At 44.8% G+C, this 17,103-nt stretch overlaps 1 protein-coding gene across 1 annotated transcript in view; it reads left to right on the plus strand.

The window, feature by feature from the left end:
* Positions 1-3,115, plus strand: part of LOC138286655 (sterol 26-hydroxylase, mitochondrial-like) — a 168,271-nt gene extending 165,156 nt beyond the window's left edge. The window contains exon 9 of the mRNA XM_069227119.1: positions 758-3,115. Within this exon, the coding sequence (XP_069083220.1) occupies positions 758-883 (126 nt within the window). The 3' untranslated portion in view covers positions 884-3,115. The remainder of the gene's footprint in view (positions 1-757) is intronic.
* The last annotated feature ends 13,988 nt before the right edge of the window (positions 3,116-17,103 follow it).

The following is a 17,103-nucleotide window of genomic DNA, read 5'->3' on the forward strand; positions in this document are numbered from 1 at the left end:
GAGCACTGTCACAGGGGTTCCTGGTGCACATGGATGAGCACCATCACAGATACGCCTGAAACCCATGGATGAGTACTGTCACAGGTACGCCTGAAAACCATGGATGAGTACTGTCACAGGTATGCCTGATACACATGGATGAGCGCTGTCACAGGTGTGCCTGAAATCCATGGATGAGTACTCTGACAGGTATGCCTGATACCCAGGGATGAACACTGTCACAGGTATGCATGAAACCTACTGATGAGTACTGTCATAGGTGTACCTGAAATCCATGGATGAGCACTGTCACAAGTATGCCTGAAACCCATGGATGAGTACTGTCACAGGACTGCCTGATACCCAGGGATGAACACTGTTACAGGTATGCCCGATACCCATGGTCAAGCACTGTCACAAGTATGCCTGATACCCAATGATGAGCACTATCACAGGTATCCCCGATACCCCTGGTTGACCACTGTCAAAGGTATGGAAGATACTCCTTGTTCAGTGCTGCCCAAGTAAGGCAGGTTGTCTCTGGTTGAGGATAGAACACTTACTTAAGGTATCCCAAAGGGGGTAAACCTCTTATATAAAGCACACAAAAGGTGATGGGAGCATGCTTGCAATAAGTCTTACCACTGGCGATCGCTTATGGTAGCATCCCAACCCACCATTCTCTTGCCCATCGTGCCACCTCAGTGTGGACATTGCCACATGCATACCCTGCTATATTGCCTTCTGTAGTAACACACCTCCTGTCTTTACCTTGCAGATAGTCCGGATGTTTGAAATAGGACCCGACCCGACGGGGGAGCAGGTGAAGCACATCTCACGCATTGTGTTGGCCGCAGACAGACCGATTAACCTACAGTTCATTGAGAGGGTCCCACCACTCTGACACCTGCCAGAGCAGCGCTGCTCCTGGTCTTTCTGATACCAGCAGTGCCTTACACCAGGGAAATCAGTCTTGCATGGTTGTTTGATGGCAGACGTAGATGATGTATCATTCTCCCACTTACGAATGACTCCCTAAACAAAACTGGGGAGTTTATCATAGCTTCACATTCTTTTCTGAGTTACACTCAACAACACACCTTACTGAGAGAATCACTCTTGGTTCCAGGCAGATGTGCCTAGAGGGGAATGGGTTCAGTGTGTACTAAGTCAATTTGATTACTGACTCACCCCCCCAATCTTACTACTTGCTAATTTACCAACCTACTTCATACTCTCTCATCCACACTTCCATTCACTCACTGATTAGCCTATTTTCATACTCATTCACTAGCAACATTAACTAATTCAGCAACTTACTTCCATATGCCTTTACTCATTTACATCTTCAATGACTAGGTGACTCAGTGATTCACTTAACACTCACGCAGTCACCACTCACTCACTAATACATCTACACATATATTCACTTCCTGACACAGCCTTGTGTGATATAGCTCACCTTCCATCATGATTGATTGGTCCTGGGACACTGTTCACTTATTATTATGATTATCATGTTTATTTCTTTTAGTTATCCCCGTTTCTGAATAATATATGCTGGTTATAAGATATAAATGTTGAAGTATGAACAGTATATTTAGTCAATGCCACATGAATTAAGTCTGCCTAACGATGTTAGTGTTATTTCATGTGAACCAAATCTCTTGTTCTAGTGATTGTTTTGAATGATAGCCAAAGTTTCAAGAAAACTGAAAAGTTTGCTTCTCATTTTTTGTTTTTAATCAATATTGTTTTTAATCAAAAAATCAACGTTTTATAGAATGTAAGTGAAGGTTGCGAAGGCACTTTCTAATAGTTGATTCTGAAAGATACAGCAATGAATAGACATGTTATATAACCTAAGAACAGAGTGTGACAGGATAGATGGGACTTTGCGTCAGAGACCTGAGGCAGAGCCCATACAGAATCACTCCACCCCACGTTGCTGAAAGCTGCTGGGAGGCACACTTAACCTTCACTATGTGGGCTTATCGGCCTTCCTTTCCATGCAAACAAGAATGGCGGGTGTTGCTACTTTACTGAACATTTGTTTAATTGTTTAGAGGAGGTAAGTGAGCTGGAAGCATCTTTGAAACTCACATTTAGACCTTTTCTTTGGTATTTGGGAAAGCCAAAGGGATGAAATGGGACTAGAAATGTCAATGTAGAAGACTCTTGTAATTTCAGCAATTTGTTACAGTGCTGTTTGTTGTTCACTTTATTGGTAAAACTTGCCATCACTATATTATTGACTTTCATAGTACTTATTCTTCATATTATGTGCACTAAGAAAGGATTTTAAAAGAAATCATTAAAATAGGTCCCTGGTTTCCTAGTATTGTTGAGTGTTCCTTTTCTTTATAGAGGGGGGTTTGGACTCCAAAAATTGTCCCTGTGATTTCCCATAGAATTAACTGTTACCTGATAAGCATCCTATTTGCATAGTGCTCAAGGGGTTGTACCCTCCCATTTGCATAGTGCTCAAGGGGTTGTCCCCTCCCATTTGTATAGTGATCAAGAGTGCCAGGAAAAGCATATCCTTGGTCCGTGTTCAGGAAGGATGATGCAGAAAACGTATTGCTGTAGATTTCTAAGGTCATCCTTTGATCCCCTTCAACTTCCACTGTGGAACCTTGGAGGGATCATTAGTCTCCACTGACTGTTCCTTATATATCTGTAAAGCGATCCTTTGGCAATACGAAGAGAACGTGGGTGAAGCTGCCAGTGTGAATTATGAGACAAGTGAAGGAAGTAAGTGCATTTGCACCATTGGCAGCATGACTAGTAGGATAGAGCGGATTAAGACCTTCAGTTGACATTGCCAACAAAAGCAGAAGATGGGTAAATCCCCACGCGTGACATCAACAGATAGTGTACAAGGGGAACGAAGTCCAGCACCTGAAATTGGCAAAAAGCACAAAGTGGTTGAATCCTACTTGATATCTGCTCTACTTAGATTAGGAAGCAGATTAGGCTAATCACTTGTCACTGCCACCAAGAGCAGGTAGTGGGCAAAACCTCACAGTTCACAGTGCCACTAAAGGGGAAAACCCTCACACTTCTCACCAGTATAAAGATGTAAAGATTGGGTGGAGCCACTGAGACATGTGGAATAAATATGTACATTGCATTGATATTGAAGAGTTTGTAGAGTCCTGTCTGATGCATGTAAATGTTTCTTTTTATATGATAAGGGATCCGCCATTTAGGTTGGGAGTGAGATGGCTGCTATAATTTGAAGAATCCAATACATCATTTGTGTTTACTTTTTCAAATTATATTTTTGTAGCCCTTTTGTAAAGTACATTGCTTAAACAAAATAGTGTACTGCAAAAGCACTTATGTACACCAACACACCACCCACAATTTAAAAACATACATCCCATAGTCTAGTACATGTGGGTCATGGCCAGATCTAGGAACAATGACATTCTGTCCTCTTCATCATCCTCTCCCCAGTTGTACACCCCCGCACTGAAGTGGTTCCTTAATTGGGGCAAAAGGGCTACGCCTACCCTCTCTCAGCCTTTCATCATCATTATGCAGTCCAGAGGCTCAATGGGCAGCGGTACTGTTCAGTGGTAACTAGCCAGCGCGCGCCATCTGAGCGACTCCACTGCGCATGTGCGGGTTTAGGTCGGGATGAAACGTGTCCAGCCCTCCGTTTCCTAATGCAAGGCGCCAGTGCAGGCAGCACAAGAGCGCAGCATGTAAAAGCCCCTTCGGGGAGACTGCAGGAGGGACCAGGGTCCAACTCTGCCTTTCACTTCACCCTTTCTTCTGATGTCACAGGCTGGATGGGGTAAGAGTTTGACGGTCCCACTCCCAGCCTTTCTCACTTCATCACTGAATGAGGCTGGAACTAGCGGATGTGACATCACCCTTCCTGTAACATGGAGAAAGTGGGAGGGAGCAACAGGCAAGTCCAGTGTTGCCATTGGTCTCCTCCTCCTCCAGGGAATTAGACTAATAACAATCTGGAGGCAGGTTGATGGCTGCGCTGGTAGCCGCATGCTGCTCCGCGCGCCAAGTGCCAGTGCGCGAGGGCTCCTGTCCAGGTTCACATTTCACGTCATGAAATGGAAGCATTTAAGCAGGCGGGCACTCGTTGTGCCAAGCTCATGCTCCAGTATTCAGTGTGCTCAGGGCACAGGTCAGGGGTCCACGCGGGTGGACGTCGGCCACCCACTATTTTCACAGGTTGGATGCCTTCCACGCAGCCACCAAGGTGGGCCCCACTGTAAAACACACTGAACTTGTCCTGGTGAATTGTTCAAACACCGGGACACATTCAGCAGAGCCTGCACAATGTCTGCTTTCTGCCACTGATCCAAGCAACAGTGCAGGCAGCGTGAGGTCTTTGTTACTTCGGACTCCAGCTGGGCCCCTAGCAAAGGCCAATCTAAAGGGCCGTTTGGCCTCCTTTTGTTCCAGTATTCCGGCTGGGTGCCTCTGGAGCCTAACACCTCGATGTGAATGCAGTGGAAGTGAGATAAAAGCACACAGCGTGTTAGCACTTCACTGGTACTTAAGAGAGGCACGATTTTGACTTTGTCCAGACCCTGTGTACGAGATATGCATGCACTCCAAGCGTATCAAATGTGTTTCTCTGTCCCAGTGTCATACACAAAATAACAACTTAAATACCACGTTTTTAATACATTTTATAGCGCTATTTATCACAATGCAGTGTGTCGGGATGCTTTACATAACACGTACACATTATATTGGCAATAAAACATTCAAGTTTGTAAATCAATGTACAGGTTATGTTACATAAGACAGTGAGGGTTTCAAGGTGTAGGAGTCACATGTCATCATTCACAGCTCACAGTGCTATATTAGAACGGTTACAATGCAACTGCAGGTAATAAAAAGGATCTCTGTGTTAAAAGCACTGAACCACTTACCTATCTACATATAATAAAAATCTGTTGTATGTATGTTGCATGATGTGCTTTGCAGGAGAAGCATTAACCTTGTATGCTACTCTAAGTCTAAACTGGGACTAGACAAATCACAGATCTTTCCAGCAAATGCTTTAACATAGAATTATTTTACAATTATCACTATTCCCTCAGATCTTCTGAGAACATAAAGATCTCTGCAGCATGTGCCTTAACCATATAAGATGTTTTAATATTCAGACTTTGCAACCAACTAAGCAGAACAGATTTACTGTCACATTTCTCCTTGTTGCCCATTTCTTTGAGAGACAGAGTTTGCATTACTTTTTCTGGCACAACCCTGACTCAAAATATATTTTGGGATGTACATTGCTACAAAAATCCCATTTCTGTGACTTGTTAAAAAAAATACCTAACACAAGCCAGCACATTGCCTGGCCTTGCGTTGCCTTGTATTACATCAAGTAGGTGTTAAATGGGTGGTACTTGTAATTAGGTCTGCACTAAACTAGTGAGGCTACCTGACGCTGGTGTAACTAGAGGAAATGTCTTTATGTCACCTCGTTATTCCCTCTATGCATGTATGCTGCATTCTGCAGTGCACATACAAAGAGGAAATAACCTTGTAGGATAGTTTTGGCATGGCTTTGTAAAAAAAAAAGTATGCCAGGTAGCATGTTGCTCTGCCATGCATTACTGTGTGTCTGGTAGGCATTGCATGGGTGGTGCATGGGTGTTCCCGTATATCTACACATGTATTTTGTGGGCAAATAACATACAAGGTCTTCTCAAGTCAGGCACACTTGATTTTCCTGGGTCAGTTCTGGAGTCCCACTTCCCTGACAAAGGATTGTGGTTATTACCCAGTTATGTGAGGCAACATTCCAGCTAGGCCCGCTAGTGAGTTCAAGTCTTAGAAAGAAGTCACCTTAGAAAGTCAGAGTGCCTCCGTGCCGTAGCTTGTCAATCAGTGCTAGTTGCCGCCGAGGCCTGGCAGCCCAGTATTCAGTCTAACCTGCTCTTGCTGGAGTGGAAATTCGGAGTGAACTGGCATGTGTCTGCGACCCAGCGGTGAGCAAAAATCTAGATGCTACGTTAGAGGGGCTCCTCTGTGTATGCAGAAAGTCTCCTTGAATCCGGTTGCAGGTCTTGGGTCTTCCTGGATTGTTTTGTAGTCGAATCGTTGCTCTTCCTACGTGGGTAATAGCTTGCTTCTCCTTCACAGCAGCACACTGTACCAGGGTGACAGCCTTCTCACTTCACCACACATATGGGGTTTGTAACTGTGCACGCAGAGTAATGGCCCTTTCAGGTCGCAGCATCCCACAGGGCAACACCTGTTTTCTCTATAGAGCGATGCCCCAGGGCAACAGCCTGCAATCATCACCATGGCCCCCACACCTGGCATACGGAGGTCATGGGCAGCACACAGGTTTTCCGTGTTCAATATATGCAATTCACCCACTAAACGGACATCTCTTTATTTATCCTATTTCACATCAAAGGTTAATGTTTTGTCTTTAATTCTTGGTGCATGAGGTTAGAGTGTGGCTGCCCAGCATAAGCACATGAAATGCAAGAGTCAAGTGCATCCTTTTTGGGGCCTCAATTTTTTTAAACATGGTGCAGCATTGCAGCCTACTCATCAAACTCAAGAGAGAGATTTCCTTAGGATCACACAGTTTGATCAAGATGGGAAGCTGGGATTGATCACAAGTTTTCTGCGTTCACATTAGATGGACATCTCTATATTTCTCCTGTTTTACTTCAAAGGTTAATGCTTTGTCTTTAATTCTTGGCACATGAGGTTGGAGCGTGGGTGGAAGGAAGATGCTGCAACTGCATTTTTCACTTCAAAAAAGGACTGCCTTGCATAATCTGGCTTGCTCCTCCAGAAGTATTACAATCCATCACACCACAACAAAACATGATTTTCAAACATTTGAAATTATGTCCTTCATTTACCAGTTCGAATCACTAAATGTTGAAGAGCTGTTTTCCTTGAAAGGAAGACATTGTTGCCCTGTCGGGGAAAGGTGGTCTGGTTTTTTTCCCTTCTCACAACTACCTACTGCAGCAATGCTGTAAAGTTTGCAATGTACTGTATTATAACCCATTGCCACAGGGTAGCTTTCTTGTTATGTAGCTCTTAGGTCAGGAAAACTGATGTAATTCAGTTAAGCTATGTATGAAATGAAAGATCATGTGCGCTTACTTAGGACTGACACCTCTAGGATGAGGTTACAGTGAATAGGCGAGCCCACAGGTCAGTGTTACAAGTAAGCCTTCTCCACTCCAGTGCAAGATTTTGGCAGTATAACATGTCTAGGACATGCAAAGTTCTTATTAGCAAGCATGGTCTAGTGTACATTCTGATTACTGACTACTGGCCATAGTTTTGGTGGCTCTCACTGTACCTACATCTCCCCACCTGGGTAGTTTTTCACTACAAACTACCAATATTTCCTTCTGAAGGCAATAATTCTCTTGAAAGTGCTAGTTGGGATTAGAATTGCATATGCCTTTTTCTTGTGAGTTACTTTTTTCACCATTTCCATCTCATCTTTTGATATTGGGTGGCTTACACTTATTTTGATATGAAGCTGAAACCACTTACTTTGAAATTCATGATCCATTCTTTGTGTGGGTATTCTGGTCGTACAGATGTCAGGGTGAGTAGTCGGGTTGCGCTGGTGAGTGTGAGGGTGATTGAAATACAATTACGCCAACTAACACCATGAGAAATGTCTGCTGCTAAATGTAGAACAGATATTTTGGGGGACAGTGTATAGTTTGTAAACACATAAATGCAGAACTCCAAATTTCTTCTTAGGGTCCCATTGCTGAATGCCAAGCTTGTGATAACCTTTTACTTTCACTACTTTACACTTGCTTATTCTTGCTGGTTCTTTCTTCATCATCGTTTTCAAATTCAGCGTTGTTTTCCTATCTCTCTTTCTCCTTTCTTCCCTTTCCGTCTTTCTATCTTGCTTTGGGTCATGCTGGAAAAAGAGCCCCAGTCTCATACAACGAGTGCAGGTGCCCACCACAGACACCTTAAGTGGTGGTTAGGGATGAGTAAGCATACTTCGCATAGGAGAGCGGTCCCACCTGTGGAGAGCGTGGGCAGCAAAAGCAATCACATCTACATGGAAATGTGCAACATATGGAATATTATGCCTGGTGATGTAGGCTAGCAAAAGAGTTACTCTGTTCAGTCCTTGGGTAAAGGAAGCTTTATGCAGACAAAAGGCAATATTGTTTTATGTGTAGCTTATAAAAGCATGAGCCTTCTGCTTAAATCAGGAGTGTTTATGTGTATACTCATAATGTGCTTGCATGTATTAATGATAGACCTGCTAAACATATGTGTGAGATCTTAAGATCTGATGTCACACCTTGTGATGTCACTTCCTGTAAAGTCATGGTTTGTGATGCCACTTCCGCTGATGCCACTTCCTGTGATACCATGTTTGATGTCATCCCCTGTGATGTCACGCACCGTGATGGCATATGCTGTGAATTCATTTTCATACTGCCTAACTTGGTTAGTCCCTCGCACTTCTTTTTTTAGGAATTGTGCCCTGAGTGGGCTTGTTCTAACCACGTAATGTTTTTTGCAGAAGTCAGTCTGGATTTCTGGTGATTTCACTAGGGGGGCATGGAGGTGATGGGGGGAATACATAAATTAGAAATGTTGCTAGCAATGAATGTTTGCCTGCTATATAAAAGACAACATCCCTTTCAGTTCTTTTCAGGGCCCTCGTTTTATTGTCTCTAGGGATTATATATGATCAGCATAGCTGCATTTTACTTTATACTGCTAGCAAACTAAAGCAGTGAGCACCTAAAGAAACCCGTGCACCATGCTTCCCTTCTACCCATCTCCCCAGCTGTGACCAGCAACTCATGGACGTGTGCCCCAGCGTCAGGGAAGGGGCACGGAGGATGAGCAGATCTATACAAAAGGGACCTGTGCTCTCTACAGAGAGGCAAGAGGTACAGGTAGGTTGTCCTCACTGCTTCTAGCTCTTTCCTCTTCCTTTCAGTGGAGCTGCTCACTTCTGCGAACACTGAGATCCGGGAGTCCCCTTGAAACTTTCCCTGAATCACACTTTTAGCGCTAAAATGTGAAAGATAGTGATATATACACTCAAAGCAATGATAGAAGTGCGATGGATTGATACACCCCAAAAATGGCAGTCGTGCAATAGACATATATACACTCATTACATAGCAGAGGTGTAATATATTGATATAATACTATTACAGAGGACAACTGACTGATATATACACTCAGTACAATGATGCAGGTGCAATATATTGATATACATCTAAAACTGAAACAGAGGACCAATAGACTGATATATATATATATACACTCAAAACAATGGCATATGTACAATATATTGATATGTACACTGAAAATAATGGCAGTGCATTCAAAACAGTGGCAGAGGTGCCATAGACTGATATATACACAAAACGATGACAGATGTGTAATAATAGACTGATATATATACAGTGCGAATAATGGGAGAGGTGCAAAAGAGTGACATACACCAGAAACAATAGCAGAGGTGCATCAGACTGCTATATACACCCAAAACAATGGCAGCGGTGCTATAGACTATATAAATTCAAACAATGGCAGCGGTGTAATAGACTATATAAATTCAAACAATGGCAGCGGAGTAATAGACTATATAAACTCAAACAATGGCAGCGGTGTAATACACTCGGAGTAATAGACAATATAAACTCAAGCAATGGCGGCGGTGCTATAGACTATATACACTGAAACAATGGCAGCGGTGCTATAGACTATATAAACTCAAGCAATGGCAGCGGTGCTATAGACTATATACACTGAAACAATGGCAGCGGTGCTATAGACTATATAAACTCAAGCAATGGCAGCGGTGCTATAGACTATATACACTGAAACAATGGCAGCGGTGCTATAGACTATATAAACTCAAGCAATGGCAGCGGTGCTATAGACTATATACACTGAAACAATGGCAGCGGTGCTATAGACTATATAAACTCAAGCAATGGCAGCGGTGCTATAGACTATATACACTGAAACAATGGCAGCGGTGCTATAGACTATATAAACTCAAGCAATGGCAGCGGTGCTATAGACTATATACACTGAAACAATGGCAGCGGTGCTATAGACTATATAAACTCAAGCAATGGCAGCGGTGCTATAGACTATATACACTGACACGATGGCAGCGGTGCTATAGACTATATAAACTCAAGCAATGGCAGCGGTGCTATAGACTATATACACTGAAACAATGGCAGCGGTGCTATAGACTATATAAACTCAAGCAATGGCAGCGGTGCTATAGACTATATACACTGAAACAATGGCAGCGGTGCTATAGACTATATAAACTCAAGCAATGGCAGCGGTGCTATAGACTATATAAACTCAAACAATGGCAGCGGTGTAATAGACAATATAAACTCAAACAATGGCAGCGGAGTAATAGACAATATAAACTCAAACAATGGCAGCGGTGTAATAGACAGGTACATACATGCAAAAACGATGGCTGGGGTGTAACAGAGTGACATGTACACTCTAAACAATGACAAATGACTGACATATATGCTAAGGAGACTATCTCTTAGTGGGGACACAACATGTGCATTATTGAATAGGTTGACTTTTGTGTGGTAGGGAAGAGACAACAATCTTGCTCAGTGTTTCTAGCCCAACACGTGTCCAGGCCTATAGAGTAACGACACCTACAATGCCATCCATGGAATAAGTACACTTATTGATTATAACAGATTTAGACTGAGGTTCCAGATCAATGAGCTATTTTTTAAAGCACAGTGGTTCTTATTGGAATATAAATGGATATACAACGGACACAGAACACAATTGTATTGATATCACAACAGTAGAAAGAAAAAAAGGAAAAAAAAACAACCTCAATTAGCAGAAACAATAAGCACTCAAACTGAAATCAGTCTTAAAACCAATATAATGTACTTGTGCAAGGTTCATATATGATTTTGAAAAGCCCCAAAACAAATGTGGAACCTACAGTTTTCATAAGGCACACACATTAGCACATTGCAACATGCCTACATTACTTCACTGGGAGACACTGCATGCACCCATGGACTCAACATTGTCTCCTACGTAGATGACATCCAGCTCGTTCTTTCTCTCACAGATGACACTGCCACCACATGAACTAACTTCCAAAACACTATGACTGACATTGCTGCCTGGATGAGGACCAACTGCCTCAAACTAAACTCAGACAAAAAAGTCCTCCCCTTGAGATGGCACATGGTGGCCCGCTTCCCTCAGCCCCACACCCACACCCACCAACCACGCACTCACCCTCAGGATCATCCTAGACACCCAACTGACCATGAAGAAACAGATCAACACCATCTCTTCTGCCTGCTTCCACATCCTTCACATGCTCCACAAGATCTTCCATTGGATCCCCATCTCTACCAGGAAAACCCAAACCCTCATTTCCAGCTGACTAGACTATGGCAACGCGCTCTATGCTGGAACCACAAAACAGCTCATGAACCACCTCCAGACCATCCAGAATGCTGTTGCAAGACTCGTCCTCGACCTACCCAGAAGAAACAACATCACTGTAGGAGGCTGGACTGGCTTGTAGTGAGTACCAAGGGGTACTTGCACCTTGCACCTTGCACCAGGCCCAGTTATCCCTTATTAGTGTATAGGGTGTCTAGCAGCTTAGGCTGATAGATAATGGTAGCTTAGCAGAGCAGCTTAGGCTGAACTAGGAGACGTGTGAAGCTACTACAGTACCACTTAGTGTCATATGCACAATATCATAAGAAAACACAATACACAGTTATACTAAAAATAAAGGTACTTTATTTTTATGACAATATGCCAAAGTATCTTAGAGTGTACCCTCAGTGAGAGGATAGGAAATATACACAAGATATATATACACAATAGCAAAAATATGCAGTATAGTCTTAGAAAACAGTGCAAACAATGTATAGTTACAATAGGATGCAATGGGAAAACATAGGGATAGGGGCAACACAAACCATATACTCCAAAAGTGGAATGCGAACCACGAATAGACCCCAAACCTATGTGACCTTGTAGAGGGTCGCTGGGACTATTAGAAAATAGTGAGAGTTAGAAAAATAACCCTCCCCAAGACCCTGAAAAGTGAGTGCAAAGTGCACTAAAGTTCCCCTAAGGACAAAGTAGTCGTGTTAGAGGAATAATGCAGGAAAGACACAAACTAGCAATGCAACAACTGTGGATTTCCAATCTAGGGTACCTGTGGAACAAGGGGACCAAGTCCAAAAGTCACAAGCAAGTCGGAGATGGGCAGATGCCCAGGAAATGCCAGCTGCGGGTGCAAAGAAGCTTCTACTGGACAGAAGAAGCTGAGGTTTCTGCAGGAACGAAAAGGGCTAGAGACTTCCCCTTTGGTGGACGGATCCATCTCGCCTTGGAGAGTCGTGCAGAAGTGTTTTCCCGCTGTAAGGACACCAACAAGCCTTGCTAGCCGCAAATCGTGCGTTTGGCGTTTTTGGACGCTGCTGGGGCCCAGGAGGGACCAGGAGGTCGCAAATTGGACCTGAAGAGAGAGGGGACGTCGAGCAAGACAAAGAGCCCTCACTGAAGCAGGTAGCACCCGGAGAAGTGCCAGAAACAGGCACTACGAGGATGCGTGAAACGGTGCTCGCCGAAGTTGCACAAAGGAGTCCCACGTCGCCGGAGACCAACTTAGAAAGTCGTGCAATGCAGGTTAGAGTGCCGTGGACCCAGGCTTGGCTGTGCACAAAGGATTTCCGCCGGAAGTGCACAGGGGCCGGAGTAGCTGCAAAGTCGCGGTTCCCAGCAATGCAGCCCAGCGAGGTGAGGCAAGGACTTACCTCCACCAAACTTGGACTGAAGAGTCACTGGACTGTGGGGGTCACTTGGACAGAGTCGCTGGATTCGAGGGACCTCGCTCGTCGTGCTGAGAGGAGACCCAAGGGACCGGTAATGCAGCTTTTTGGTGCCTGCGGTTGCAGGGGGAAGATTCCGTCGACCCACGGGAGATTTCTTCGGAGCTTCTGGTGCAGAGAGGAGGCAGGCTACCCCCACAGCATGCACAAGCAGGAAAACAGTCGAGAAGGCGGCAGGATCAGCGTTACAGAGTTGCAGTAGTCGTCTTTGCTACTATGTTGCAGGTTTGCAGGCTTCCAGCGCGGTCAGCAGTCGATTCCTTATCAGAAGGTGAAGAGAGAGATGCAGAGGAACTCGGATGAGCTCTTGCATTCGTTATCTAAAGTTTCCCCAGAGACAGAGACCCTAAATAGCCAGAAAAGAGGGTTTGGCTACCTAGGAGAGAGGATAGGCTAGCAACACCTGAAGGAGCCTATCACAAGGAGTCTCTGACGTCACCTGGTGGCACTGGCCACTCAGAGCAGTCCAGTGTGCCAGCAGCACCTCTGTTTCCAAGATGGCAGAGGTCTGGAGCACACTGGAGGAGCTCTGGACACCTCCCAGGGGAGGTGCAGGTCAGGGGAGTGGTCACTCCCCTTTCCTTTGTCCAGTTTCACGCCAGAGCAGGGCTAAGGGGTCCCCTGAACCGGTGTAGACTGGCTTATGCAGAATTGGGCACCTCTGTGCCCAACAAAGCATTTCCAGAGGCTGGGGGAGGCTACTCCTCCCCTGCCTTCACACCATTTTCCAAAGGGAGAGGGTGTCACACCCTCTCTTAGAGGAAGTTATTTGTTCTGCCATCCTGGGCCAGGCCTGGCTGGACCCCAGGAGGGCAGATGCCTGTCTGAGGGGTTGGCAGCAGCAGCAGCTGCAGTGAAACCCCAGGAAGGGCAGTTTGGCAGTACCAGGGTCTGTGCTACAGACCACTGGGATCATGGGATTGTGCCAACTATGCCAGGATGGTATAGAGGGGGCAATTCCATGATCATAGACATGTTACATGGCCATATTCGGAGTTACCATTGTGAAGCTACATATAGGTAGTGACCTATATGTAGTGCACGCGTGTAATGGTGTCCCCGCACTCACAAAGTTCAGGGAATTGGCTCTGAACAATGTGGGGGCACCTTGGCTAGTGCCAGGGTGCCCTCACACTAAGTAACTTTGCACCTAACCTTTACCAGGTAAAGGTTAGACATATAGGTGGCTTATAAGTTACTTAAGTGCAGTGTAAAATGGCTGTGAAATAACGTGGACGTTATTTCACTCAGGCTGCAGTGGCAGGCCTGTGTAAGAATTGTCAGAGCTCCCTATGGGTGGCAAAAGAAATGCTGCAGCCCATAGGGATCTCCTGGAACCCCAATACCCTGGGTACCTCAGTACCATATACTAGGGAATTATAAGGGTGTTCCAGTAAGCCAATGTAAATTGGTAAAATTGGTCACTAGCCTGTTAGTGACAATTTGAATGAAATGAGAGAGCATAACCACTGAGGTTCTGGTTAGCAGAGCCTCAGTGAGACAGTTAGGCACCACACAGGGAACACATACATATAGGCCACAACCTTATGAGCACTGGGGTCCTGACTAGCAGGGTCCCAGTGACACATAACAAACATACTGAAAACATAGGGTTTTCACTATGAGCACTGGGCCCTGGCTAGCAGGATCCCAGTGAGACAGTGAAAACACCCTGACATACACTCACAAACAGGCCAAAAGTGGGGGTAACAAGGCTAGAAAGAGGCTACTTTCTCACACAACCCCCCCCAAACGAAGGACAATAAGGCTAACCTTGGCCAGTTGAGACTTTATTGTCTAAGTGGTGATAAGTAGAGAGTAGCTCTGCAATAGACTGGTTACTCCCTTTATCATCCACTATATGGTTACTTCCCTGTGGGGATGTAAACCACCCTGTTTGAAGTTTTTTAGCTAAGCAACAATGTGAAGATGTATTTTCAGAGTTTCTATCAGTAAGTTTTAGTTTAGAGCAGTGGGAATTGTCCACTGAACCTATTTGTAGTGATGGAAATGCCAGACAGGGATGCTGTCTCAGAAAAGCCATAGCTGGGCAAAAACTTTGTCCATATGGCTGGAAGAGAGAACAGGGATGCTGTTTCTCTTGGGTTGGAGCAGGGCAGGGCTGCTGTCCTATCAGCTCCACACTAGGGCAGGGATGCTGTCCTAAGTGTTGTGAGGCAGTGCAGGGTTTCTGCACTAAAGTTTCTCTGGGAGGGTTGGAGGGATGCTCCATGTTAACTAAAATGGTGCTCTTTTTCTCACCAATGTTAGTTATCCCACAGAGAGGTACTTCCACCTCAGGGAGTCCAGTTTTGCCAACTGATGATTCCCTTGGAACAGGTGCCACCCCAGGAGAGGTTTCTCCCACCACAGGAATGGTATCCTGAATGGTAGGGTGGTTAGGGGATACTGTGATACCCTTTTTACCTGTTGATGGAGAGGGATCCTGAGTTTTCAGGCCTTCTCTCCTTTGCTTTTTCATTTCAGTAGAAATGAGAGGGAACAATTCCTCTGGGATGCCCAGCATGGCTGCATGGGCATAAAACTCTACATCAGCCCAACCTGAGGCCTCTAGGTCATTACCTAAGAGACAGTCTACAGGTAAGCTAGGTGATACCACCACCTGCTTAGGGCCAGTAACTCCACCCCAACTAAACTGAATTATAGCTAAGGGAAGAAACTTAGTGGAGTTATGGACATCAATAATCTTATACTGTTGTCCAATGATGTGTTGATCAGGGTGCACTAGGTTTTCAGTCACCAAAGTCATACTGGCACCTGTGTCCCTGTAGGCCAAGGCCTCAACACCATTTATTGAAACTGTCTGCTTGTACTTATCCATTGTAAGGGGACAAGCAGCCAGTGTGGCAAGGCCAATGCCACTAGGTGTGACAGAAACTGTCTTGGGACTGACTACCTGAGTTTCTACTATGGACCCAAAAGTGAACCCAACTACACCCTTAACTTGACTGTTGCCAGCAGTCCCACCACTAGTACCACTACTGCTAGGGGCACTAGAGCTTGATGTATTAGTGGTGGTAGGCTCAGGGGGTTTACCTGGACATGACTTATCCCCTGGCCTATGGCCTCTGTTTTTACACACAAAGCACCAAGGCTTTTTAATGTGTGCAGGTTGAGAAGAAGAGGAAGAATTAGTTTTATCCCCACCCTCTGAAGAGTGTTTAAGATTTGAAGTGGGATCTTTGGTTTTACCCTTATCCCCATGCTTATCTTGAGATGATTTTTCACCATCTTTCTTCTTATTGCCATCTTTGTCACCCCCTGTATGAACTTTTCTGTTCACCCTTGTTCTGACCCATTTGTCTGCCTTCTTTCCCAATTCTTGGGGAGAGGTCAGATCAGAGTCTACCAGGTACTGGTGCAACAAATCAGACACACAATTATTAAGTATATGCTCTCTCAGGATCGTGTTATACAGGCTTTCATAATCAGTAACTTTACTGCCATGTAACCACCCCTCCAAGGCCTTCACTGAATGGTCAATGAAATCAACCCAGTCTTGTGAAGACTCCTTTTTGGTCTCTCTGAACTTTATCCTGTATTGTTCAGTGGTTAAGCCATAACCATCCAGGAGTGCATTCTTAAGAACTGTAAAATTATTGGCATCACTTTCTTTCACAGTAAGGAGCCTATCCCTACCTTTTCCACTAAATGATAGCCATAGGATAGCAGCCCACTGCCTTTGAGGGACATCCTGTACAACACAGGCCCTCTCAAGTGCAGCAAACCACTTGTTAATGTCATCCCCCTCCTTATAAGGGGGAACTATCTTATGCAGATTCCTGGAATCATGCTCTTTTGCAGGATGACTATGAGGAATACTGCTGCTGCCTCCATGGGTTTCTAAACCCAGTTTCTGTCTCTCCTTCTCTACTTCTAAAGTCTGTCTATCCAAATCCAGCTGTTGCTTCTTGAGCTTCAGTCTGGTTTGTTCCACTCTCAATCTATTGAGCTCCCTTTCTAACAATCTGTCATCAGGGTGGGTGGGAGGGACATGCCTTGAAACAGAAGTATGGTGAGAATGGACAGAAGTAGACCTGTCCCTTACAGAAGCCACCCTAACAGCTTGGCTAACAGAAACATCACTACCAGTATGGTGAGAATAAATGCTTTTGCTATGCTGTGAGACAACACTATTTGTATGGTGTGGCTCATCATCATTACCAACTATGCTAGACTGTCTAGTAATGGGCAGGCT

Source organism: Pleurodeles waltl, chromosome 3_2 (genome assembly GCF_031143425.1).
Source record: "Pleurodeles waltl isolate 20211129_DDA chromosome 3_2, aPleWal1.hap1.20221129, whole genome shotgun sequence".
NCBI lineage: Eukaryota > Metazoa > Chordata > Amphibia > Caudata > Salamandridae > Pleurodeles > Pleurodeles waltl.